Source organism: Idiotropiscis lumnitzeri, chromosome 14, assembly GCF_059441095.1.
Source record: "Idiotropiscis lumnitzeri isolate Australia: NSW breed Sydney's pygmy pipehorse chromosome 14, RoL_Ilum_1.0, whole genome shotgun sequence".
Lineage (NCBI taxonomy): Eukaryota > Metazoa > Chordata > Actinopteri > Syngnathiformes > Syngnathidae > Idiotropiscis > Idiotropiscis lumnitzeri.
Genome location: NC_142404.1, coordinates 2,063,248 through 2,088,440, shown reverse-complemented (window position 1 = coordinate 2,088,440; position 25,193 = coordinate 2,063,248). Strand labels below are relative to the sequence as shown.

General features: G+C 41.3%; 2 protein-coding genes across 3 annotated transcripts in view; one reads left to right on the top strand and one right to left on the bottom strand.

Moving 5' to 3' along the window:
* Positions 1-300: 300 nt before the first annotated feature.
* Positions 301-12,754, bottom strand: LOC148323125 (uncharacterized). Its single transcript, XM_088315878.1, has 8 exons — positions 11,865-12,754; positions 6,908-7,186; positions 5,198-5,428; positions 4,952-5,122; positions 4,685-4,816; positions 4,442-4,608; positions 4,056-4,328; positions 301-3,889 (listed from the first exon to the last, which is right to left on the bottom strand). Exons 1-8 carry the CDS (start codon positions 12,103-12,105, stop codon positions 3,713-3,715), a joined length of 1,671 nt encoding a protein of 556 aa, XP_088172004.1. The 5' UTR covers positions 12,106-12,754; the 3' UTR covers positions 301-3,712.
* A 2,163-nt stretch (positions 12,755-14,917) lies between these two features.
* Positions 14,918-25,193, top strand: part of ttll4 (tubulin tyrosine ligase-like family, member 4) — a 37,013-nt gene continuing 26,737 nt past the window's right edge. Inside the window, exons 1-4 of one of the 2 annotated variants that reach the window (XM_088314273.1) lie at positions 14,918-15,103; positions 22,041-22,613; positions 24,116-24,524; positions 24,599-24,725. In XM_088314273.1, coding sequence (XP_088170399.1) covers positions 22,218-22,613; positions 24,116-24,524; positions 24,599-24,725 — 932 coding nt within the window. In that variant the 5' untranslated portion in view covers positions 14,918-15,103; positions 22,041-22,217. The remainder of the gene's footprint in view (positions 15,104-22,040; positions 22,614-24,115; positions 24,525-24,598; positions 24,726-25,193) is intronic. The other variant, XM_088314274.1, reaches the window with a different exon arrangement.

The window sequence follows — 25,193 nt, the reverse complement described above, 5'->3', positions numbered from 1 at the left end:
GAAATTGTGACCACTCCGGACAGTTGGACAACCCACAAGCTGTTCCTGATGAACTTGATCATCCAATCATTAGTGCTTGACAGGACGCAGTCAGATGGCAGTGACCATATGAAATTAAATTAAGGAAATAAAAAACTGCACTCCTGGAGTACAAGTCAAAAAAGGAGCGCCCAAATGGGAATGGCCAATCAGCAGCAAGCAATAATGAACATGTAAATGAGCTCATTCCATTAATTTACACGTTTAAAAGAGTTGAAGAAAAAAATTAGCACTGAACACAAGAGGGGCTCAGACATACAGTAACGGTTTCTACGATCTTTATTGACGACATTCTGTGAAGTACTGCATGCCACTAGTAACATTTCTGCTTAATTGTTACTTTACAATCGGTACACAAACTTGTGAATTGTACACACAACTATGTTTTCAACACAATCTTGGTGGATGCTCCAATCTGTCAACCCACACATTTGGGAATCAGATCCAAAGATTCCATCTTTAACATAATGTAAACAAACATCAACGCAAAACAATTGTCATACACTATCTGGACAAAAGAATTCAGAGGCACACCCCTTAATCAGTTAAATAAGTTGTAAGCGATTCCCATTCCCAGTGCACAACGCAAGGTCAAAATATGCTTGGCCGGCAGACTTTGTTATGAAAAAAAAAAAAGACAGTTATATAAGGAACATTTTCTTTTCATTTCTCGTAAGATGGAATGTGTCACATCATTTTTGTTCATGTATGTAGTGTATGTTGTTACTTGGAGGTTGAAAATGGACTGCAGGAGGTCAGGTAAGGTAGACGACAAAAAGCGATTAAAAGGTAGACACCACGTCAGTAATGAGTTCCTAACAGAGTGTCTGCATCAGTTCAAGTGATTCAGCATTCACGCACACACATGCACACAAACAGGAGCAGTGCCCTTATTAAAAAGCCATGGCCAGCCGGTGAAGCGGTGAGGGCAGTCTCAGTGCTTCATATCTTAATCATGATCATTGCAGGCCAATCTCAGCTTCCTGTGTCCTCAGCATCCCTCGCTCTTCTTTTTTTATATTTGGAATCTTTAGTCTTTTATATTAAACACCTCCATATTTTAAAATCTGATATCGTTCTGGGATGTACGATATGCATAATTTGATTGATCTAAAAACTATTGATAAAACCGGAGTGATTCAAGAGAAATTTTAATCCATCCATCTATCTATCTTCAATTTCTATTTTCATTTTAGGGTGAACGGTAGGAGCCTATCATCCCAAATGATTTTTGGCCAAGGGATGGGGAGCACCCTGGGCTGGTTGCTACCCAGATGCAGGGAAAATAATTCTGTATACCATATTTTCTCCCGTGGTGGCTGTCTCTCTGGACGGCCTTCCCCAAACATTCACAGCGGGCTTCATCAACTTCAAATGAAGGCCTCACTTAAAAGGGAAGTCAACCCCCCAAAATTCTTTGCAATTTTTGCAATGTTCTATGTGCCTTCACAAGTCTAAACATGGCATTCTGATTAATAACGTGTTTGTGTTATATGACTTAAGTCGCACGACCAATCTCGTCCCACATGTTATCTAAAGCTGAGCAATGGTTGGTCACTAGCTGAACGCTGAGCTATGAACTGTGATGTTATGCTAAAATAGCTGCGATGGCTAGAAACGGATGGATTTTGCTGCATAATTCATATTCCACAAACAAAACATAGCAATAACCAAAATGTCATGTTTTGAAAGTGGTGCTACATAGAACATATTCTTAAAAATCAAATTTTGGGGTTGACTACGCCTTAAAAAAAAAAGTAACTACTTTCGAGTTGTGTCAGAAAAACTCTAGGACTGATGACAGAAAAGGATATATTTCAACTTCACACTTCATTTTTCCACCTTCAATGTAATCACTAATCTGACACACCTTCATGCATTCCTGGAGAAATCCTCCACAGATAAGTTGTCACTGGCATCTTGATGTCAAAACGTGATTAGGAAAGAGTAAACAAAAGGAAAAAGAAATCACACAGAGTCAGGTGAGTAGGGAAGTTGCTCCAGCAACGTGATGTTCTACTTGGCCAGGAAGGGTCAGATGTTCAGGGATTGTGAGCATCCATGCGTTCTGCCACAAATCGCATTGCTCTCACAGTCAGAGTTGAGGTCACAGTTACACACAACTGGGCAATTGCATCAATCGTAAAACTTGTAGTTTGGGCTTGAAATATATATTTTGTGACCCCAGTCCCGTAGCTTTTCTATATTACTTCAGTCTAAAAATGCTATTATCCACACAGACTTCAAAGAGTTAACTGCGTTGCCTATTTGAACCCTGTTGCTAACCAAAACAACAGAACCTACCAAGGTCTCTCATAGGAATGATGAAAGTGACAGAGTAAAATCCTACTCCTGTTAAACATGAGTTCCCCGTGCGATAATAAAAATGATGTTGTGCTATGTGGTATCAGTGTCTTCAATGACAATTTGCATTCCTGTAGACTCACCAGTGAGCTAGATGCTATCAGAGCTGACTTTGCGTACACACTGGACTGGTCGCCAAACAGTCGTTTAGACAGTAAAGGTATATAGACCAACAAGCATTGACAATTACTGTCACACTTGTGGACAATTTACAGTCTTCAATTAACCAAACAAGCAGAATTGGGATGGGAACGTTGGGAGAACACCTGAGTACCTGGGTAAAATCCTGACGTGAACCCTCAACTGTGAGGCAGACATGCTCACCAATTGACTACTGTACTGGTTATTCCCCTTATCATGAATTGTCAAATCCCAATAATCAATCCATTTATCCATCCATCCGTTTTAATTCTGCTGTTACGACAGCCTTGACCTATAACGTTTTGCTTTTACAAAAGGCAGCCAACAACTCCAGGAGTAAAAGTATGGAATTGTTCCCTGTTTATCAAATTGGTTTTCAATTGATTAATTTGTATTTAAGGCTTTTGTTTTCCATGCAAATAGCGTAACTGTAATTACTAATACATCAGCATAGATTAGTGGGAAAAACTATTAGTGATCCAACGTCGACAAATTTAGGTTTAGATAAAAAGGGTGTTGTAGGTATGAAATCCCCCGATTCCCAGTTCTTTATTTTATTTTATTTTTTTTTACTTTTTTTAATTTTATTTTATTTTAAATAAAGGCATCCACAATTGCTCTCAAAATTAGAAACCACTATTTCCGGATACAGTGCCCGATATATTCAAATAACAAAGCCAGCCAATTAAGTTAAAGTGAGTGTGAGTGTAAAACGGAAAGTGGATGAGGTAATTTGAAAACAGAAAGAAGAGAGACTCGATTGAGAGAATGGTAAGGAATGGACAAAAAGAGGAAGCAAAGAAATGAAAAAAATTCTTATGCAGTGTAAAAGTCGGGTGATCGGACATACACACTCTCTGACCCAAGTGGCTGTCCTTTTGCTGAACCCCCACACACATACATATGGACACAAATGGTGTTCAGGTTCAGGACACCCCCTTGGGATGAGCTGTCATCGCCATGGTTGCAGTCCGAGTTCAGCATCAGGGCAGAAAACACACACACAAACACACCCCATGCATACATACACACGCCAGACACACACAAGTTGCATCTACTGCCCATCTACACATGCGCATAATCAACTCTAACATGTATTTTCTGTGGACGTGAGGTCTTTTCTACTCCCGCTCCCTGTCTGGTCAGTTGTCTAGTCTCGTTCCCTTTTTTAGTTGATCCTTCTGTCCTTCCTGTGCCAGAGCGCGGTCGGCAGGTTCTGGCACCCCTGGTACCACCGCCGCATCTCGCTGTCCGTTAGCGGAGGTGTGGCGTTGCATGGGGCTCCTGCCAAGGTGAAGTTTAAGAGGCCGGCCCACCGGTCCAATAAGTGAGAATCACCAGCACTCTGCAATCAGGTTGTTACAATTTTTATTGGGAAAATTCTACATCGAAGGGCTTGAAATGGAATGAAATTTCCTTGACATATGTATGGTGTAGGAAATCTGAAAGATTCTGTCATCAAGCCATAAAAACGCCAAATAAATTAGGAATTAATTGTCTGAATAAAATACCTTCTCCAAGTAATCCAGCAAGCAGGTTGAAGGACCAATATGAGCCCAGCTGCTGTCCTCCCAGCTCATGCTCACCCTCTGGCTCTGATAGTTTTGAGTCAACAATTTTTGGTTCTGGATTAGAACTACATTGAGATGTTTCTGGGAGCCTCTCAGCCTTTTGGACAGAACAACGCTGTAGCGCTGATCCACGAACAACAAAACGCGAGTTGCCCTACAGCCGGCCAGGTCAGTCAAGAGCTCGTTGACAGAGTAACGTTCCTTCAGATCAGCCTGGAAGGTGAAACAATTACTTGAACAGGTCAAAGTATTCACTCTAGTTTCTCAGCATTCAGACTGGATCGGCTCAACAGCAGTATTTGGCTATATGTTTCCCTCAATCTTACGATGCCATTGAGGTTGGTGTCCCACAGGAGCATGGTCCCGTCATTGCGCGTGGGCGAATTCAGGTAGAGCACCAGTGAGTCGGCGCAGTGTTGTTTCCTGCAGACATATGACACATGGTTACGGATCACCGCCTTCTCCATGGCTGAGTAGGCACCCTCCAGCTCATCTGCAGTGGAAGAACATGAACAACGTTATCTGCATTGTCCAATTTAGACTAACATAATATCTGTTGGAAGTACTACCTGGATTGTGCCCACTGCTGGCAAAGAAGGTCTTGATGTTGTCTTTGTGAAAACCATTGATTCGCAGCATTCTGTAGAATCTCTGAAGATTCTGCACGTGTCGCTGGAATGTCATCTGCTGCCGCCAGCCACCTTACCAAAATAAACAAAACAGTTAACCTCATGTATTGAAGAATTGTGCTTCCAACAACTGTTACTCTGTTGGACATTGAGGCAAAAACCTTCTCACTGATTTGCCATCAGTGAGTGAATTGGATTGCATCATACCAGAGAGAAGCACAGCATGGTCGCATGTCTGGTAAAGGCGGCAGGAGAGGTGAGTGGCCAGTGGCTGCTGGTGACAGCGTCTAGTGTTTTTGTTCAGCTCACAACTTGAGGTGGGCAAACTCAGGGACCCCATGGGCACCAATTGAGGGCACCTGGAAAATTCTGAGTGATCTGTCAAAAATGTAATATCATCAACATGACACATCAACATGTCCTCACATCAGACTCGGCAGCCGTGAAACTGACCTACACATCTGAGTCTCTGGGTCCGGTTGCTGTCTCTGACTCCGACCACCAAGGGAAGAAAGTGGACCTCACAGAGTCGTCCATTGGCCGGACTGCTAAATGTACCTCTGCGTGGAGCTCCCCCCACCAGCCAGCTATGCCCGTGTCCCATAAGCCTCTCAGGCCCGGCCTGCTGACGCTTCAGCTGGTTCTGACAGCGACCTTTCAAGGCTTGAGTCAGACACTCTTCTCCTAATGATGCAGACATAAAGCACAAAATTGCCATATATCATTTTCCAAAAGACCTTGAAACATTTATAATCAGATGATAAGAAGAGTTGCTGAAAGAATGAACCTAAGGACCGATGACTTTCCAGTCAAGGTCATGGAAGTTCTATCTCTAGTCAAGGATGATAGATCATTCAGCCCATTCTGCATTCAGGAGGTGACGTCAGACAATTTGCACTTTCTTTTACTGGGTTTGAGCGGATCCGATATTCACTTTCTGTCCCCTCTGACTATTTTATGCTTTGAAACATATTTTTTCACTCTCCCTGGTGGCCTTTTATTTGTCTCTTTTGCTGTGATGTGTTATTTTTCAAACGACCAAAACGTTTACACGCTGTCAACCCATCAGCAACTTTAGACCTGCATGCCACAAATGGACCAGAATTCTGCCGATGTTTACCTGCAGAATCTAATGAGGGCTTTGATGTTTATCAGAGAAAACAACTTTTACAATGATAATGCTTATAATAATATTAACGCTAACGACTGGTCCCCTTTATCTGTAAAATAAGCAGAGAGAAGTTCACCGCTGCAAACTACAACAATAACCAAATTAAATCAATATATTTTTAAGGTTCCATTTGTGACGTCTTGCATAAAGCAATGAGCTATAAAAGCGTGCTTTCAAACATCCCCAACTTTCACTTTCTTTTCTGCTTCAGTTATAGGCAGACTTACTTGAACACACTAAATAAATCAGGCTCAGTTACATTTTGAATACCACTACTACCGCAATTATCGCAACAACTTGCCATTCACATTACTGTATGTCAGTGATTCTCAAATAGTGGGGCGCCGAATACTACAGCGGGTGGTGATGGAGCCTATCCCAGATCTCTTCGGGCAGTAGGCGAAGTACACCCTGGCCTGGATGCCAGCCAATCGCTGAACACACAAAGGCAAAAAACCATCCACTCTCACACACCTAGGTACAATTTAGGGTGTTCAATCAACCTACCATGCATGTTTTTGGAATGTGGGAGGAAACCGGAGTAGAAAGCCCACGCAGGCACATGCAAACTCCATACGGGAAAGCAGGAGCCAGAATCGATCCCACGACCTCTGCACTGTGAGGCCATCGTGCTCATTTCAAATCCAAATCCAACCAAGTGTAAAAATTAACCCGCCAAAGTTTAATAATACAAAAACAAAATTTGTAAAACTACTCTCACTTTGAACACACCTGACATATGTTTGTAATTACACATCTCTTGCTTGATTTGTGCCCTTTGATGGTGGCACAAAAAGGCAAAAAACAAGAAAATCACATTTGTGGACTGACTCAAGTCAAAGCAGAACGTGAGGAGGCGATAATGTCACTTTTACTTATATATGCAGTCTTTGGGTTATCTGTGAAAGTGCTGGCTTTGGTGGAGGTCGGAGCTGCCATTGTAGTGTTTATTACAAACTAGATTCAGCTAATACCCAATCAACCAGACTTACCCAAGTAAATGCCATCCAGGTGGGAGCATCTCTTCTTTGTCACGTTGAGGTCCACGTAGAAGAGAGCAACTGGGTGTCCAAAGTTCTCGCCGGGACTTGGGTCCAGCACTAGCACCGCATCGTGGCTCATGGAGGCGGGGAAAGGCGGCCGGTACCTGTGTTGGCTCTCCCTCCCATTCACCAGTGGGCCAATGCTGAAAGTACTCCGGAATTTGGAGCTGATCATCCCACTGGACAAGTGAGAGTCTGGGAGGATGGCCAGCACTTTATCCGAGGCACCTGGGTCACAATGTAAATCAATCATGTTCATTCATCCATCCATTTTCTTGCCACTTTTCCTGTCAAGGAAAACTCCAGGGAACTGGAGCCTATTGTGATTAGCCGAATTGTTTGTGATTCTGTATATATACCAGTGATAATGCAATCAGATTTCAATAATGAAGTCATTGTAAATGTTTATGTAAATTACTTTTAATCACTTACCGTATTTTCCGGACTATAAACTGCTACTTTTTTCCTAGGTTTTGAACCATGCGGCTAATACAACGGTGCAGCTTTTCTGTGGATTTTTCTTTCACCAGTGGGGACGCTCTGGAGTTAAAAAAATATGCCAGGTGCGGCTTGTAAATAATTTTTTTTGTTTGTTTGTTTTTTTCCCCCAAAAAGGGTTGCTGCGGCTTATGGTGCGCCTTATAGTTAGGAAAATACGGTATATAACAATGCAGTTTTCACTTTATGACGCCTGAGTCTCTTCCGCCATTTTGTTTCCAGTCACATAGTGTTAAGTGTGTGCTATTTAATTTTCTCGGTATCCTGCCGTTTTCACCCATTTTTCACATCATGGCCCCAAAAAAGAAAGCAGAATTTTCAAGCAATGCTTATATTTGATTGTAATATAATACATGGATTTGAATATTTTTGGGGGAGATTTAGTGGGTATTAATGGGTTAATTTGGATTTATGCCAAATTTCGGGTAACATTGCCAGCGAAGGAATGGAACTTGTTCGTAACCCGAAGACCTTTTGTACATGTATGTTTGTAAATAAAACACTAAGATGGAATAGTTACAACCCTTGAAATAATAAAATAGCATAAAACAATATATAACTTACAACGGTATGCCCATGGCAACTAGGTTAACAGAAAAGTCTTCACAAAGCTTTCTGGAGGCAGACATTGACAGTCAGTGCTTAATATCGACTAGTACGAACCAGTACTGAGGATCAGCACTTCTTAGTTTTAGCCTCTAGCGTACCGGAACCATTCATGGCGTACTGGGACTTAACATGAGACCAAAGTACCATCTCTTGTTCCATTTTCTCTTGTGTTTTGTGATACCTATACTCCTATGGCTACAAAGCATAGCCCAGTGGTACACGGCACACGCCTGTTCCTCGTGAGGCGGACTCGCAGGTCGAGTGGGTGGCAGAAAAAAGACATGAAGAGTGAAGCCTGTACATTGTGGCTCACCCTGATGGACAGGAAGGTAGACACCCTCTACCTTAGGGTGGGGAGATGGATCCTGACTCTTGTTTGTGCCTGTGCACCAAGGGGCGGGGTTGTCAACTGATCACCATCTGGTGGTGTGTTGGCTCCGATGGTGGGGGAAGCAAGGGTTTGCTAGAAACGACTGTCAGAATCCCCTGTAAGAAAGAGTTTCAACTTTGACCTCCAGCAGAACTATGCCCATGTTCTGGGGAGCTGTGCCTCCCATATTGAGACAGGCGATTGGAGCTGTGGCCGTAAGGTGGTCGTGCATGTGGCAGCAATCCCCAAACCCGCTGGTGGACATTGGTGGTAAGGGATGTTGTCAAGCTGTTTATTTTGGCCTGTGGTACTCCAGAGGCTGATGACAGGTACTGGCTTCCGGATGGCTTTGAGGAAATTATGGTCCCCTGCTGAGGGGTGCTTCGGGAGTACGGGGACAACACAAAAATTTTTCCTCAATGAATAGTATTAATTTCTGTGATAATGGCTTTTGATGACGTCACAGAGCCGAGTGGTAAATTAGCAGTATACATATATATGTATATATATATACATATATATGGGTACTGAACCCCTCTTCAGTCTGTCATGGTGAGGAAGGAGCTGGGGCGAGCGGTCACGAGCTGTGGTTTGTGACCGAAAAAACAAGATGTTGGATACAAGCAGCCGAAATTAGTTTCCTCCACAGGGTGTCCGGGCTCTCCCTTAAAAATAGGTTGAAAAACGCGGTCATCCAAGAGTGAGTCAGAATTTCACATTGAGACTAGCCAGATGAGGTGCTTTGGGCAGCTGATTAGGATCCTGATAGCCTCTTTGGTGAGGTGTTCTTGGGATGTCGCACCGGCAGGAGAACCCGAGGATGACCCAGGATATGCTGGAAAGACCATCTATCCATCCATTATCTGAACAGCTTTTCCTCATAAGGGTCGCGGGCATGCTGGAGCCTATCCCAGCTGTCAGTAGGCAGGGTACACCTTGAACTGGTTGCCAGCCAATCACAGGGCACACAAAGACGAGCAACAATTTGTCCATTATATATATATATATATATATATATATATGTGTGTGTGTATTTATGTGTGTATGTATGTACGTACGTATGTATGTATGTGCGTGCGTGCGTGCGCGTGTGTGTTTCTAAAGATAAACTGGCACTGCAAGGACTCATGCTCATGAGGCAGTGCCCCTGGCTAACATCACACTGTAAAAAAAAATGTCAACACTTTTTTTTTTTGCCACACTAAAAGAAATATATATATATATATATATATATAATAATTCCATGGACATTTTTATGTATACATATTTCAATTCACCTTGTGGTGAGTTAATGCCGAAGTCGTATTTAGCAAAGAAGAGAAAAAGTTAAAATAGTACATTTTTCTTTTTTTCACGTTGAGCAAACTTCTTATTTGTTACAGCGAGCAAAGATTTGTGTCTCCAGTGAAGATACGTTCAAAATTTCTACTAATATGACTTCATCATGCTTACTTGAGTTGCAGGTAACATGAATTCTACAGAATGTTGGGTTTGTAAGATTCATCTGCTTCGTTGAGTTGGAGCACTTCAGGGAGTGGGGTGATTAAAATTCTCTCTCAGAAGTACACATTCATGAATTATTGTGTACTTAACACACCAAGGAATTGTAGCCTTAATGTCCTCTGTTGATGAAAATTGAGGGTGGTCCTCATGAATCTGACAGTTACGTGTTCTATTCATATTCTTGGTGGCAAACAGAGTTTTTGGCCGTAGAGCTGTACTTTTTTCCCAATTCTTTTTGTTCTGCCGCTCCTGCTGGTGACTTTAGATTAGAGCAGGGGTGCGCAACTCCGGTCCTCGAGGGCCCCTCTTCTCCATGTTTTAGATGTCTCCCTTCTGCAACACATCTGATTCAAATGCAAGGCTCAAAATATTTTCTTTGCTGATTAGTTCTATAAATCAATTACTGGTACTTCATTTGAGGAGCAACTTTTTACCTTTGTGGAGCTTTTTTTTGTTTTGTTTTTTGGAGTTTAATCCCATGGAACGGAAGCAGTGGTTTTATTAAACAATTAGTCTGCAGTAATGTAATTGTGCAAAATATATTGGATCAAAATGTATTTAAAAATGATTCCTTTATGTATTTGGTCTACATAGAACTACAATTAAATTAAATTTTAAAAAGTACAAAACAAAAGTAACTATTTTCAATTGAAATTTTAATAATTGAAACTTTTTTCTACCAAATTAATTTATAGTGAAAAAACAAAGAATCACTCAAAAAGACAACTAAATATAAATGTACATATGTAAGACAACCAAATAATAATAACAGGGGGTTGCGGTGTACGGGCGGCACGGTGGCCTGACTGGTTAACACGATGGCACAGTGAGAGACAGCAGCAGTCGTGGGTTCGATTGCGGTTTCCTCCCACATTCCAAATACATGGTCAATTGAACACTCTAAATTGCCCCTAGGTATGAGTGTGAGCGCGGATGGTTGTTTGTCTCTGTGTGCCCTGCGATTGGCTGCCAACCAGTTCAGGGTGTCCCCCGCCTACTGCCCGAAGATAGATGGGATTGGTACCAGCACCCCTGCGACGCTAGTGAGGAGAAGCGGGACAGATGATGGATGGATGGACAAATGGATGGTTGCGAGGTACAGCATCCCGATACGTTTTCTATAGTTAAGATTAGCAATGAGAAAAGCGTGCTTCTACTTTGAGCTGCTGATCTGCTGTCTTTTCTGTCAGTAATTATTCACCGTGTTTTGGAACAGATTCTCTCATAGGGCGACGGACATTGCTACAATGTAGTCATCAAGCAGCAAAAGCTGCATTCGAGACACAAGCAAATTCATAAACTTCATACAATATATTTTACTTGTGTTTTTTCTTGTGGACTCGACATTCTGCCTTTTATTGTCAATAGAGTAAGAATGTGTCCAGCTTTCCTACTCTCCCTCATTTTCGTCACAATTTCATACACACTTATGTCTTCTCCTTGCGCTCTTACTGCTACCACTTTGGCTCAACAGTCAATGTGTAATTGACAATTAGCAATTGTCAATCATGTCTTTCAAATGAAAGATGAGAACGACTCCTAATAGAAATCGCTACTTTTGATGGTTGGTGTTTGATTCATTCATTAATTTTGCAATTCAAAGTGTATTAATGAGGCGCAAAATACTCATTTTGACCAGCAAACTGCTTATTTTGAGCCATGAAATAATCAGATCATCAGCAAGATTTGCAGAAGCTGCATAACAATCCTGATCACTTGAATCAGGTGTGTTGGAGGAGGGGGACATCTAAAACAGGCAGGACAGCAGCCCTCAAAGAACGGAGTTGCCGACCTCTGCATTTGAGATTCATTCATTGCATTGGCTGCTGATCAAAAAAGTTCATTTACACCCTTGAATGCATTCATATTAGAAATGGATGCTGTCCGGCCCTCACTATCAAAGATGCAGCCTTTGCTCTCTCTCACCTGCTGTGGCAGTTCGCGGTTCAGAAGTGTAGACGGCCACGGCAGAGGGAGGCAGGTGGGCGAGCCGCCGGCAATCAGATTCGGAGTGAGAGGATGCGCCGAGGCAGCGGTGCAGCTGGTCCCACTGCAGAGACTGCAGGCCCGAGCGCACCCAGCGCCCCAGCTGCACCTGAGGTATGCTTTTCGCCATCAACGGCGTCGCTGCCAAGTGGAGGATGAAGATGAGGAGAGGATTTTTCATTGTCCCAGTGTGTTCTGTTGTCCTTGAGCTTTTTTCAGATCACCTCCTATTGTTTCTTTTCTCTTACTTCTTGTCTTTTATCACTCCTTTCTCACTTTAAACTTTTAAATTGCCTCACCTTTTCCCTAGAAATAATTATCGTTTTTACTTATCCATTCTAAAACTGTTTTTTTTTTGGTGTTTTAACTTGATTGCACGTTCCTCAGTGTCACAAATGAGTTTTTTTTCAATGCAGGTTCGTGGGTTTTGCTTTAGTTTTCCACTACTTTTAGTTTAGTAGCTTTAGTTTTCTATTACTACATCCCTTTTGCTCCAAAGATACATTTATATCCTTTTTGCCTTCAAGTTTCTTTTTTCCCCTGTAGGTATAATAATCTATTCAAATATAGTTCACGCTTAATATTTTTGATACTTTTTAGTGATTTTTCTTCTTTGGGAAAACAACACACAAATGTTTTTCTTCTTTACTTTCCTTTAAGTCTTTGTCTTTATTCTTGTTTTCTTCTCGATGGTGAAGAAAAAAATGTGTTCCATTGTCATGCGAACACAGAAGTAGTCCTCTTTGGTTATATTCCCATCAGGTTCACAAGTTCAAAAATCAGCCGGGAGGAGGACAGGATAATTTCACTTCTCTTTTTCCTGTGCACTCTCAACACTTAATGACTGAAGTGTAGCAGCTCTTCAGCAGGCTCTTTATCTTTCTCACTCTCCCAAGCTCTCTTTCGCTCTCTCTCTCTCTCTCTCTCTCTCTCTCTTACTGTCACTCGCTTGCTCTCTCTCTCTCTCCCTCTCTCTCTTTCACACCCTTCAAGTTTGGGCTGTGTGTGTGTATGAAAGAGGGGAGGTGATAAGAGAAAGAGGAGAATGAAAGGGGACGGATAATGGGTAAAAGGCGAGAGTTAAAAGAGTGATGCCTGGCGACCAGTTCAGGGAATAGTCCGCATTTCGCCCAAAGTCTGCTGGGATAGGTTGCAGCACCCAGCCGTGACCCGGGACAGGAAAAGCGCTGTTGAAGGTGACACAAGACTAGAATAGAATAGAAAAAAAATTATTTGAATAAAAGTTTTTCACTATGTATATATATCTATACATATATATAGATATAGATATAGATATTTATATCTATATCTATATCTATCTATATCTATCTATATCTATCTATATCTCTCTCTCTCTCTCTCTCTCTCTATATATATATATATATATATATATATATATATATATATATATATATATATATATATATATATATATATTTTATGCACGGTGGGCCGACTGGTTAGCACGATGGCCTCACAGTACGGAGGTCATGGATTACATTCCCGCTCAGGCCTTCCTGTGTGGAGTTTGCATGTTCTCCCCATACCTGCGTGGGTTTCCTCTCAAAAACCTTGGTTGATTGATTGGACAGTCTAAATTGCCCCTAGGTATGAGTGTGAGCACGGATGGCTGTTCGTCTATGTGTGCCCTGCGATTGGCTGGCAACCAATTCAGGGTGTACCCCGCCTACTGCCTGAAGATAGCTGGGATAGGCTACAGTATCCCCCGCGACCCTAGTGAGGAGAAGCGGTACAGATTGTTGCGGGTTCCTTTTCGACCTCCTTCAAAATAAATGGCGTAGCCAGAATATGTGCAACAGTGATGTTTATTGTGCAGCCCTTCCAAAGTGCAACACCAAAAAGTCCAAAAACCCAGAAAAAAGTGAAAATATAGTAATTTAAAAAAATAAGGGTGTCTATCTATATATTTACAAAACCACTGAATATTATATATATATATATATATATATATATATATATATATATATATATATATATATATATATATATATATATATATATATATATATACCCGAAGATGGCTGAGAAAGGCTCCAGCACGCCCGCAACCATCATGAGGATAATAATGGTTGGATGGATATACAATATAAATCAACATATTGTAAGAAAATACTAATATAAAAAGATCGGTGAATACGCGGGTGCCGAACAGCGAGTATGCGGGGGTCCACTGTACTGTAATGAAGAGAGGGAGGAAAATGGAACTGCCATACTCGCTTCCGGGGAGCCATCTGTTGGTGAAATCACTGCTCTACAAGACTCACGTCTTTGTAATAAACAATTGTTTTACATAGTTGTTTTCATTCCCGTACACTCGCAAACAGTGGCAACACCTTTGCAGATTTATCTTGGTCAACAGATTATGTCACATTACTTAACTTCATTAACTTTAATAAAAACGCATTGTTTGGTTTCGTAAGTTTTGACTTGTCATCTGAAATGGAATTATATTTAATTTATCTTGTAACGTGTCTCAAGTTTTAAATTCACAAATGTAAATTTTCAAAAACAAAAACTCATTTTTTCTGTGTTGTAGAAAGAGTTGAATTTATATTTACGTTTACGTTCTACATCTGTCTCTAAAAATAACCTTAAACCTGTGTTTCCATTTTAATGTTTTCAATGTTTCTTTTTTTTAAGACCATTGGCTTTATTTTTTTTTATCGTCTTATTTATTTTCTAATTCGTCTCTGTGAAAATTAAATGTCTACATTTTATTACTTCTTTCTCATATTAAGTCTTTGTTTATTCCATACAAGTTGTGAATAAAAAATGTTGTTTTCATTATTAATGCTTTTTTAGAATATACATGTAATGTTCATCTACATTTGTTTTTGCGTTATTATTATTATTATTATTATTAATAATAATATAAATTTATTTTTTGTTGTTTTTGTTATTGTTGTCGTAAACGATTTAAAAACTGAAAAGATATACGCTCAGGCGGCTCTGACGTGCGTTGACGTTGGAGGCCGGCTGAGGGCGCGCCACCGAAGTGGTGAACCGGAAGTCGGTAGCAATCATAGCTACTCTTGCTGTGATGCGTCACTAACCTCTTGTTCGACTCCTGCCATGTGAAAGTGGAGCGATTCACTCCTCTGGGGTGAAAAGAGGAACTGCCACACAACGTGCTGGCCTCTTTCTCCACGTAAACGCTGGTAAGTTTGATATTTTTTTCCCTCCTTTTATAAAAGGTAGTGTTTTGTCGTTGAATCTTTGTACGCGGCGGGCCTTGTTGCTATGGCGTAACTGTAATAAACACGATTTAAAGATAGCATCAAGTGGCTAGGTACCTGCTGATTCTGCTTCTCGAAGAAAGTCTACTCAGGTGTCTGATGAAGATTTACTAAATGCAACACATCTATTTTTATCGTATTTGTGTGTCAAAAATAAAATGTTTGTTTCCCTCGCGGATCGGCTGACTTCAATATGGGGCTAGAAAGGAGATTTAGTCATTTGAACTTGTTGATGGTGTGCAATATTTTAGCCACCAACTGTAACTTTATGTTGACATTGGCATCACTTTCATATTTCTCCTGTGTTTATTGCTATTATCGCCTCTCATTCATGTTTGGATAGAAGTCACTCAGCAATGCAGTGTAATCAGTGCATTCGGTGTTTTTTAATTATCATACGGGGTGTGCTGGTAAATGGGTGTTGCGTATGATACGGGTTTTTAACAGAATTGTGTCTAAACTTAACTTTCACATATAAAGTAGGTCTATAAAATCCACTGTTGACAACATTTTGTGGCGAGATTAACACAAATGCAGAGTCCCAGGTGTTAAGTATGATTAGTATGGATGGTATTTGTTTCTTTTAAATAAATGATTTATTTCCCTACAAAACGGTGTGGTTAGTATATCCGCAAGTCAATTAATTTTTTTTAAGTAGCCCTTAATCTCAAATCTCAAGGTGTTCTGTGGTTGAGGGAAATACGTCAAGCACACTATCCAAAACTGCAACTTTATTTTTGCGCTATATATATGAAGTTGTATTGTAGCGCATTTCACAACAGCTGGAACTGTTACAAAGCACTTTCCATGGTGGTGTCATATAAATTAGCAGGAAATTAGAACACAAATTGAAACACATAAACAATAGATACCAGAAGAACATCAACAGTCTCATGTTGAGTCAAAAGCTGAACAATAAAAATGGGTCTTTAAACAAGTTTTAAAAGAGGACAGAGAGGGACTTTTCCTAACATTCAATGGAAGGTCATTCCATGAGGAAGGACCGGCAACAGAAAAGGCTTGATTTTCCCCCCCGAGGCTGTGCTTAGTCCCATAGTGTTGTCGTTCGCGAACGATTTGTTCAAAAAGAACAAATCTTTTCAGGGAACATAAGTGAACAAATCACTTTAGGAAGGTTTTTTTCCCTGTTTATTTGTTCTCAGCTAGGCGCATGTTGTCAATCTTCGCGAACAACCAATGAGCAGCCAATGTCAGATGTAAACGTGATTTACTGAACATACTGCCATGCTATTGGCGTTCACAAAGCAAGCCATGATGTAATTTCCCGTTTGCCAACGATTCATTGAGTGAACGTGTCGCTGCCGTTTCTGGTTCACGCGAACGAGAACTCCATGCAATACATCAGTTCATTCAGTGAACGCTGTTTTGTTGTGAATGATTCACGATTTGCCAAGGAAGGGACCAGTCACCACCAGCATACATTTCGTGTTCGCGGGGACAAGCTTTCATTGGCATCCGTTTCTGCAAGCTAACGGCTAATGCTAAGTCCATCCACGTACCGGAAGCAAGCGGCAAGCGCATGAAAACAAATAAGAGCGAATGACAAACTTACAGTCCCTCGCAGATTGCTATGAGGCGCCCCGGTCTGCATCAGACGATTGTCGTTATAGGGGACATCTTCATTTGAAAACGTATATTCCAATACATTTTAAATGGCACATATGTGCACCTCAATATTATCCTCTCTGTCTACTGCAACTATTAAGTGGTGCTATCATCAAAATGCCTTTTACCATTAAATTTCACATTTATTTCAAAACTTGTTTGGTGCTCGAGTTGTTTTTTAATTCTTGTTTTTAATTTAGCGCTACAGAACGTTTTACAACCAGACATGCAATCATCCACTTCATTTGACAGCCTGCACTTCGTAACGGGTGAACACAAGAACACACCGGGCGCGTGACGGCTTTGTGTTATGTCCTCCAAAATAACAAATGTTTATTTATGTAGGAATAGTGTCTACTGCGATAATTACTATTAGTTCTTAATAACCATTATTATAATCATTATTATAATAATGCTGGTTTTATATTTTGTTGTGCGTGTACATCACAACTCATTTCGGAGTGTTTCATTCTGTGTTTTTGTTTTGTTTGTTGGGAAGTCCATTGCATTATCACTGAACAAGAATATGACTATTTGCCTGACGTGATTATTGTACATCGATGCCAACACATAGATAGGGGGCAAATTCCCACCGAGCGACGCATTTGATGTGGAAAAGGTGGTGATATTGACTTGAGCTGTGTGCGCCTGGATGATGAAGTTTATTTGTGTTCATTAAACCTAATTTAACAACCCGATGTGTAGTCAAATGGGCTCTAGACGAGCGTATAAAAAGTTGTCATCTATGTATCTTTCCTCGGGTATTTTGAACTCAGCCGTCACTCACTCGTGAATCTTTGTGAACGAGCAATCAGCACCCGCAGCCAGCGTTAGGCGGGGGCGTGTCTTGGCTGAACGTACTGCCCTTCACCAACTCAGTCAGAGAGTGATGTTGTATCTTCCCGTTCACGAAGGACTCGGTGAGTGAACGATTTGTGTCGTCACTTCCCGTTCATGAACGATTCGGTGAGTGAACGATTCGTGTCGTCACTTCCCGTTCACGAACGATTCGGCGAGTGAACGATTCGTGTCGTCACTTCCCGTTCACGAACGATTCGGCGAGTGAACGATTCGTGTCGTCACTTCCCGTTCACGAACGATTCGGCGAGTGAACGATTCGTGTCGTCACTTCCCGTTCACGAACGATTCGGCGAGTGAACGAGCTGTAATACCATTCTCGTTCAAACATTACGGCTACAATGTTTCTGAGATAGCAATGAAAATCCAAATGCACCAATGATAATAAGAGGAACATCTTTCACTTAAAAGAACTGTTATGCCCATCACTATAGTCCTCGGCACCTCCAGCATTTGGTCCGCAGACCTGAGGCAGCGGGCAGGTTCGTAGGGGTGAAGGAGCTTGGAGAGGTACGCTGGGGCGAGGCCATTTAAAGACTTGAAGACGACCGCAAGCATCTTAAAGCGAACTCTTAAGTGCACTGGGAGTTGAGAGGCCCAGATTGGGTTTATGTGCTTTAAAATCACTGTCCAATTTAAAGGTGCCAGGTGGCCAAGGTCAACAGCGTTGAAAGTAGAAGGGCCACTGGGACAGAACACCATAACTTCTGTCTTCTTTTCGTTTAAATTAAGAAATTATGTGACATCCAGATTTTGATTTCCTCTCAACAGGACAAAAGTGGTCTCAAGGAGAGAGCTTCTTTTTTGCTCAGTGGGACATAGATCTGACTCCCATCTGCATAGCAATTGAAGGAAATTTCATGTTTTCGTAGGATGGAATCTAGGGGCAGCAAGTAACACTCTCTCTCTTCGTCTCCCCCTCTCCTACTCTCATACACTCACTCACACGCACACCACACCGTTCACGACTCACGGCATGTGAGAATGCACATATACCTGAGGCACAATTATTGAACCGAAGAAATATTTGTCTTTAAAATGTTCTTAAACCGATTTAACAGATTCGACCTATCACTGCCCAACTTGTCACAAACTCCCTCCCATTGAGGAAATACAACCTGAGGCTTACGGGTGGGCCGCCTAGCTCGCGTGACTCAAAACAAACAAACAAAAAACAGCTGGCGTAAGATGGACTTAACGGCCGACTTGAGGAAACGTCCCTCAGTTCCATCACACGGGAGCTCCATAGGAGAGAGAGGCAGGCTTTCTTAATAGTTAAGCCGATTAACAAGCACCCTACATGGACACGCACGGGACGAAACGGCCCATAGCTCTAGCACACAAGACCTCCGTCGCAAGGGAGGCGGGCGTATGTAGCAGTGAAGCCGCTAACAAGCACCCTCCGCGGACACGCACTGGACGAAACAGCGCGTAGCTCCTGCACACGAGAGCTCCATCGCAAGGGAGGCGGGGGTACGTAGCAGTGAAGCCGCTAAAGATCACCCTCCGCGGACACGTACTGGGCGAAACGACCCGTAGCACCAGCACACGGGAGCTCCATCGCGAGGGAGGGGGGGTACGTAGCAGTGAAGCCGCTAACAAGCACTCTCTGCGGACACGCACTTGGACGAAACGGCCCGTAGCACCAGCACACGAGAGCTCCGTCGCAAGGGAGGACGACGTGCGTTGTATATTTTAAAGTAAAACAAATCAGACTTCAGCGCTTTCTCTTTTTTTATTTTCAATAGTAAAAAACAAAAAAAATTATAATAATAATTTGATATATATCGATATTGACCGATTTGACATACATGCGCCATGATGCCGTTTTCAGCCATATTGCCCAGCCCTATGTTAGAGCATGATAATTCAGGTAGAAAGAGCTTAAAAAGGCTCTCTTCATTCTCCTCTTGAGGAGCTGAAATGCACGCTCTATTGATGTAACTGGAAGAGCCCCCCCCAGAAAAAAAACAAGAACTGAAAGAGTTTGCAATGAAGGGCTTTCAATTTCATTTCAAATGAAAAATGCGCCAGTCTGGTGAAGTCAATGGGTCACAGGTAGTGCTAGACCGATATGCTTTTTTCAGGGCCGATATTAGTCGTCATGGGGGCCGATAACCGATATTTGAAGCCGATATTCATTTGTTGTAAAAAGGGATAAAATGGTGTCGACATTTTGAAAAATAAAAACTCCAAAACTTGATTTTGTTTAATTGCCTATAAGCACGTTTATTAAACAACTTGAGTGATTTACAACATATTATCTATCTTTTTTAGATGCGAGAAAATAGACAACTTTGTTTTAAAAGTCTAACAAAAAGTGCACGGAGCTCCCAGGCTCAGCTTTATGTCTTATAGTTAAATGAAAACAAACATCTCTTTAAAGTTTACGATGGCAAATAGTTTTCGATTACTTGTGAGTTATAGTAGACTGACATTTATTATAATTCCGGCAAAGTCTGTTGCCTTCGCTTCCTCTGCGCACGGGACCTCTCGCGTAGTTGCGTGTGACTCGAGGTGAAAAAGCAAACAGGCATCTTACTTAGATAGTGCTGTGGGCAGGACAATCTGCTTCTGCAGGCAGGGCTACAAGCACAGCGCTTCCGAAAAAGTAGTATCCATGAAGTATACGTTATAAAGTATATTCAAGTATAAGTTTGTAAAGTGTGCTTTGGACTATGTACTTGTAGTGTACTGCAAGTATACAAATTCATTCCTTTTTTATACTAAATTGGAACAGATTAAGTTTTTAAAAGTAAACTATAAAGATTATTATTCAATATACTACTAGTTGTATACTTCTAGTCCACAATTTAGTTTACAGGTTTGTACTTTAAGTACACCAAATTATATACTACTAGTATACAGTTTTAGACTTTAAGCCATTCGTGCTCACACTCATACCTAGGTGCAATTTAGAGTGTTCAATTGACCTACTTAGCATATTTTTGGAATGTGGGAGAAAACCGGAGTACCCGGAGGAAACCCATGCAGGCACAGAGAGAACATGCAAACTCCACACAGGATGGCCGGAGCCGGATCCAACCCACGACCGCTGCTGTCTCTCACTGTGAGGCCATCGTGCTAACCAGTCGGCCACCGTGCCACCCCACTTATACGCCATTATACATATAAAGTACATTTTCCTTTTTCTCTAATTAGACCAATATTGACATATTGGCTAAGTATTAGCCCTTTGTGGTAGAGTACAATATATGCTTTTATATAGCTGTAAGTCATAGTATTTATGTACTTAAAACGTATTTTTCCTGTGTACTTTGCAGAAGGAACGAGTATACTTTAAGCTTCCATATAAGTAAAAGTTTATCTTGGACTTTTCTGTATACTTTTCAAGCCAAGTATACTTAAGCGTACTTCTGTGAAGTTTATAAAACCTAGTATTTAAGTACACTTAAAGTATACTGCCTCTGTTTTAGTATCAAAGAAGTTTATTTACAATACACTTGAATAAACTTCTTTTTGCTAAGGGAGGGCAGGAAGGGGGGAAAAGAGAGGGGAGGCAGGGGAGAGGTGTGCTGCAGCGAGCCAAAATAAACAGTGTTTAATTTATCGGCCTTGAAAGTTTAAAAGAGGCCGATGCCAATAATCCGCGAAATGCCATATATCGGCCCGGCCGATAATCGTTCTTTTACTAGTCACAGGCTTGATGCAGTTATTGCAAGCAAGGGTTGTGCCACCAAATTATAAATGATCAGCACTTTAAATTATGTGCGTACTAATCCTTTTGCTCACTTGAAAAGTGGGTGGCTTCAAACAAAAGGTTCTCTATCCTGTGTTGTTGAACAGGTCTCGATGTAAATACCAGGAAATAAAAGATTGGATTCTGAACTTTGGTCTTATCTTCATCTTTTGAGCTGAAACCCAAATGTCTTCAGTTTGCAACCGAAAAAAAAGGAATTAACCTAGCAGTTCCAATACTTTCGGAAGGGACTATTTAAACAAACACGCATGTAAATGGAAATTTATCGAGGCTTGGGAAAAGGAAATATCCTTTGTCCTTTTTCGCGGACAGAGAAAGGTGGATGTTTTTGATTGATTTATTGTAACCCCTGTTTATTTGTTATATTGTCTGTAACTGTATTCTTTATTTTTATTAACCCTCCTGAGAATTGAACAATAGCAATTACATGACTGTGGATTCGGATCCCCTCTCACAAGTTTTACACAACCTGGTGCCTACGTTACACCACCTACGTTTTAATTAGGAGAGTTAAGAATTATTAAATTCATGTTCCCAGGTTGGACTTGGTCTGTTTTGTGATTCTCAATGAATGCTGGAAAAGAAAAAACATCCATGCCTTTCTGGAATTGCTAAATTTCCTCCACGAGTCACTTGGCTTTGTCTTCTTTGCAGGCATTGGAGCTTGGTTCGCAGTGATGATTGCTGTTGCTCAACACCACCTAGCAAGAACTTACTGTCCAAATCGATATGCAAAGTACTCGAGTTTGTCTCGTTTGAGCTGACGTCTCCAAAAACCTCAAGTGTCTTTTCAAAGCAGAAGAATTTGTCATCGTCTCATTTTGGAGTGCCATGCCCACGAACAAGTCCCCAACCTGGGGTGGCGCTAGCCCCCAGGCCTCCTGCGACGCGGCCTTGTCTGCCAGTGTGTCGGTCAACATGGAACGAGAGACTCCTCAAGTACCTTTCCTTAACCAAGAGCGCGCCAAACTTCCTGCCTCCTCGTCCACTCAGGAGAAAGGAAATGTAACCAAGAGTCGATCTGCGGCCATGCCAAGTCAGCCGCTGAAATTTAATGGCATTCTAAATGCTATCAAGTCAATGGGGGCCACACCATTTAGCAGCAGCGCCTTGGACACAGGTGACCATTCTTCTTCCACTCTCAAAAGGGAATTCCTCAATGGCACGAGTGGCGATACCTTGCAGCAAGTCCAAGGACATCCCTCCATACAGGTGAATACGTTTGAGGTACGAAATACATTTAGCATAAATTCATTTAGTACACCCGCACAATTTAATAAAAGAAAATTCTCCCTTTACAAGGATCCTGATGCTCATATCTAATTGACTCCATAGAGAGCTATTAAATTAATATATTAGTCCCCCATTATTCTTTGGAGATGTGGATTGCCATGAATTGCAAAAAAAAAAAAAATCTACCTTTTTTAAAACTTACAAACCATACAGGTACAACAAAGACTTTAACTTCCATTAACCACCCAGGCTAAAGTTAGCTCCTCCCCAACATACATTCCTCAGTCAAGATGTATTACTTAAACTTCCTTGACACAATTCCTATTTAGACAGGGCTTCAGCAGTTATCTTCGGCATGGGTGTCTTGGAAAAAGCACAGAAACCACAAATGCATTTGTCCGCAAATATCGACAGGGGAAAAAAATAATTATTTGTGAATATAAATTGAATATGTACTGTAACAATATTAGGGTTGGGCAAACAAAACCCATTTTGTGATCATTTAATTTGAAACGAGTGTATTCTGATTAATTCTGGCTACTTAAAGCAAATGTAAGTTCCTTGGTTTCAGATCAGTGTTGTTTTTGGCAGACATTTTAGATTTAGTCCTTTGGACAAAAATGCGTATTAGTTTAGTCAGATTGTCATTTCTATTCATGACCGTTTTAGTCTAGTTTTAGTCGACGAAACAAACTCAACCAAACATATGTCTTCATTACCTGTAACAGCTTGCTATCAGAACCAAATAGCCTACCGAGTGTCACTGTCGCCACGGTCAGTCAAAGAAAAGCGTGTCAGCGTGTGTAAACCGAGACGAATGCCCGCAGACATGTTCGTGCTGTGTCGTGACGGTGCGAGCGTGGCGCATGCGGGGCGCATGCGCCGCACTCGCACCGCGTGTTGTCCCGGTGGTGGGCGGGCCCAAACAAGGAAAGGTTGCACCAGCATCGCAATTTTTGAACGACAGATTACATGTATGATAGGAAGGGATGTCATAAAAGTTAAACGTCTGACGGACCACACGCTAACAATTTCGTCTCGTCAATGAAAATTTAATGTACATCACGTCATGTTTTCGTCAACAGAGAGCCACGTTTAGCTCGTCATCATCTCTGTTATCGTCATGAAAAAAAGGGGCGTTAACGAAATATTTTCGTCATCGTTGACGAAAACAACACTGTATCAGATTTTATTTGATGGTTGGTTCAAAGTGATTCTTCAAATTGGCCAACATAATCACTATTGTCCCTTTTTAAATCCTCTGTGACTCTTAGTCTCTTTATCTCTGTTGCTAACAAGTGGGCATCTCAGGGAATGACTTTGTTGATGAAAAAACACTTGTGAATTTTGTCGTTCATGTCCTTGCTGGTAAAAGCAAGCTCTGCAAAAAACTACAGAAACACTCCGCAACCATGCTGGCAACTGTTCTAGAACATAGACGATGGAAGAGACATTTCATGTTCAAGTACCTAATTTTGGTTGTCTTGTCTTCTTAGCTTGAAACTTCAGAACTTCACTCAACACCTTCAGTGCCTTTGGTATGCCTTACTCCTTTCGAAGACCAAGGAACGCAGATGGGAAAAGATACCTCCAGCCTTGATGCCAAAGTGGAAATGAGCAAGAGCTATGCTTTCACTTATTCCAAGCCGTGGAACTCGGCCGCAAAGTTCAAACGGACACGAAACTGTCATGCTAAATCAGCTGTCATAGGTGTTTATCCACCAACCGTTAGTATTAAGCCTCTAATGCCGATAGCTTTGGATGCAAACAAGAAATTCCCACACAGTGCACTGGATGGAAATCAAACTGTATTTGGGAAACTCAATGGTTACATGCCAAATGGCCTCAATGTCAGTGCCTGTGCCACACAAAAAGATCAGCAGGGACTGCCGGACACCCTTCCAGGTAATCAGAACCAGACCAGTCTTGTAGATTTCTTACCCGCGAATGATATTCTTAACTACTGTCCCATCCCTCAGGCGCTCTGATGGGCTCCGTGACCAGAAAGATCTCCGCCATCCACCTGACCAAGCAGGAAAAAACTGCCTCTGTCACAGCTTTCTGCTTGTCCTCAACTGCCTCTCATTGCGAGGCCAAAGATGCGAGGTAAGATTGTCAAAAGATTCACACATATTCTGTTCTTCATAGTCCCAACACCCGAACTGTTTTCATTTCATTATTTAATATTAACTTGACTTTTCATAACTACACTGTGTGCCAAATTTTACTTAAACTGGTACATTAACTTTAGCAATTGAATTTGCTATGTGACCCAGAAACACAAATGTTTTTAATAAAGATAAAGAAAATCACTATTGTTTCATGTAATTTAACCAAACCCAAATTAAAATGCATAAATGTAAATGGAAGTGTAATTAAGCCCAAAGTCACTCACACAGACACACATGTATAAATCATATAAATGCGTATGTAATATGAGTAAGTGTGTCTTAAAAAGGCAGACATTAGGCGCTCTGACACCACAGTTTTACTTTTGTTTTTTTGTTTTGTTTTACTGTTTTTTTTTTGTTTTTTTTTTTGTGTGTTTGACTGTCCGGTTCATTAAACGGTGAA

Excerpts from the sequence above, each read along its gene's own strand:
- LOC148323125 (XM_088315878.1), bottom strand. The coding sequence starts at position 12,105 with ATGAAAAATCCTCTCCTCATCTTCATCCTCCACTTGGCAGCGACGCCG. Across the intron at positions 5,123-5,197 it reads CCAGAGACTCAGATGTGTAG|ATCACTCAGAATTTTCCAGG; the intron begins GTCAGTTTCACG and ends CATTTTTGACAG. Across the intron at positions 4,609-4,684 it reads CAGCAGTGGGCACAATCCAG|ATGAGCTGGAGGGTGCCTAC; the intron begins GTAGTACTTCCA and ends CTTCCACTGCAG.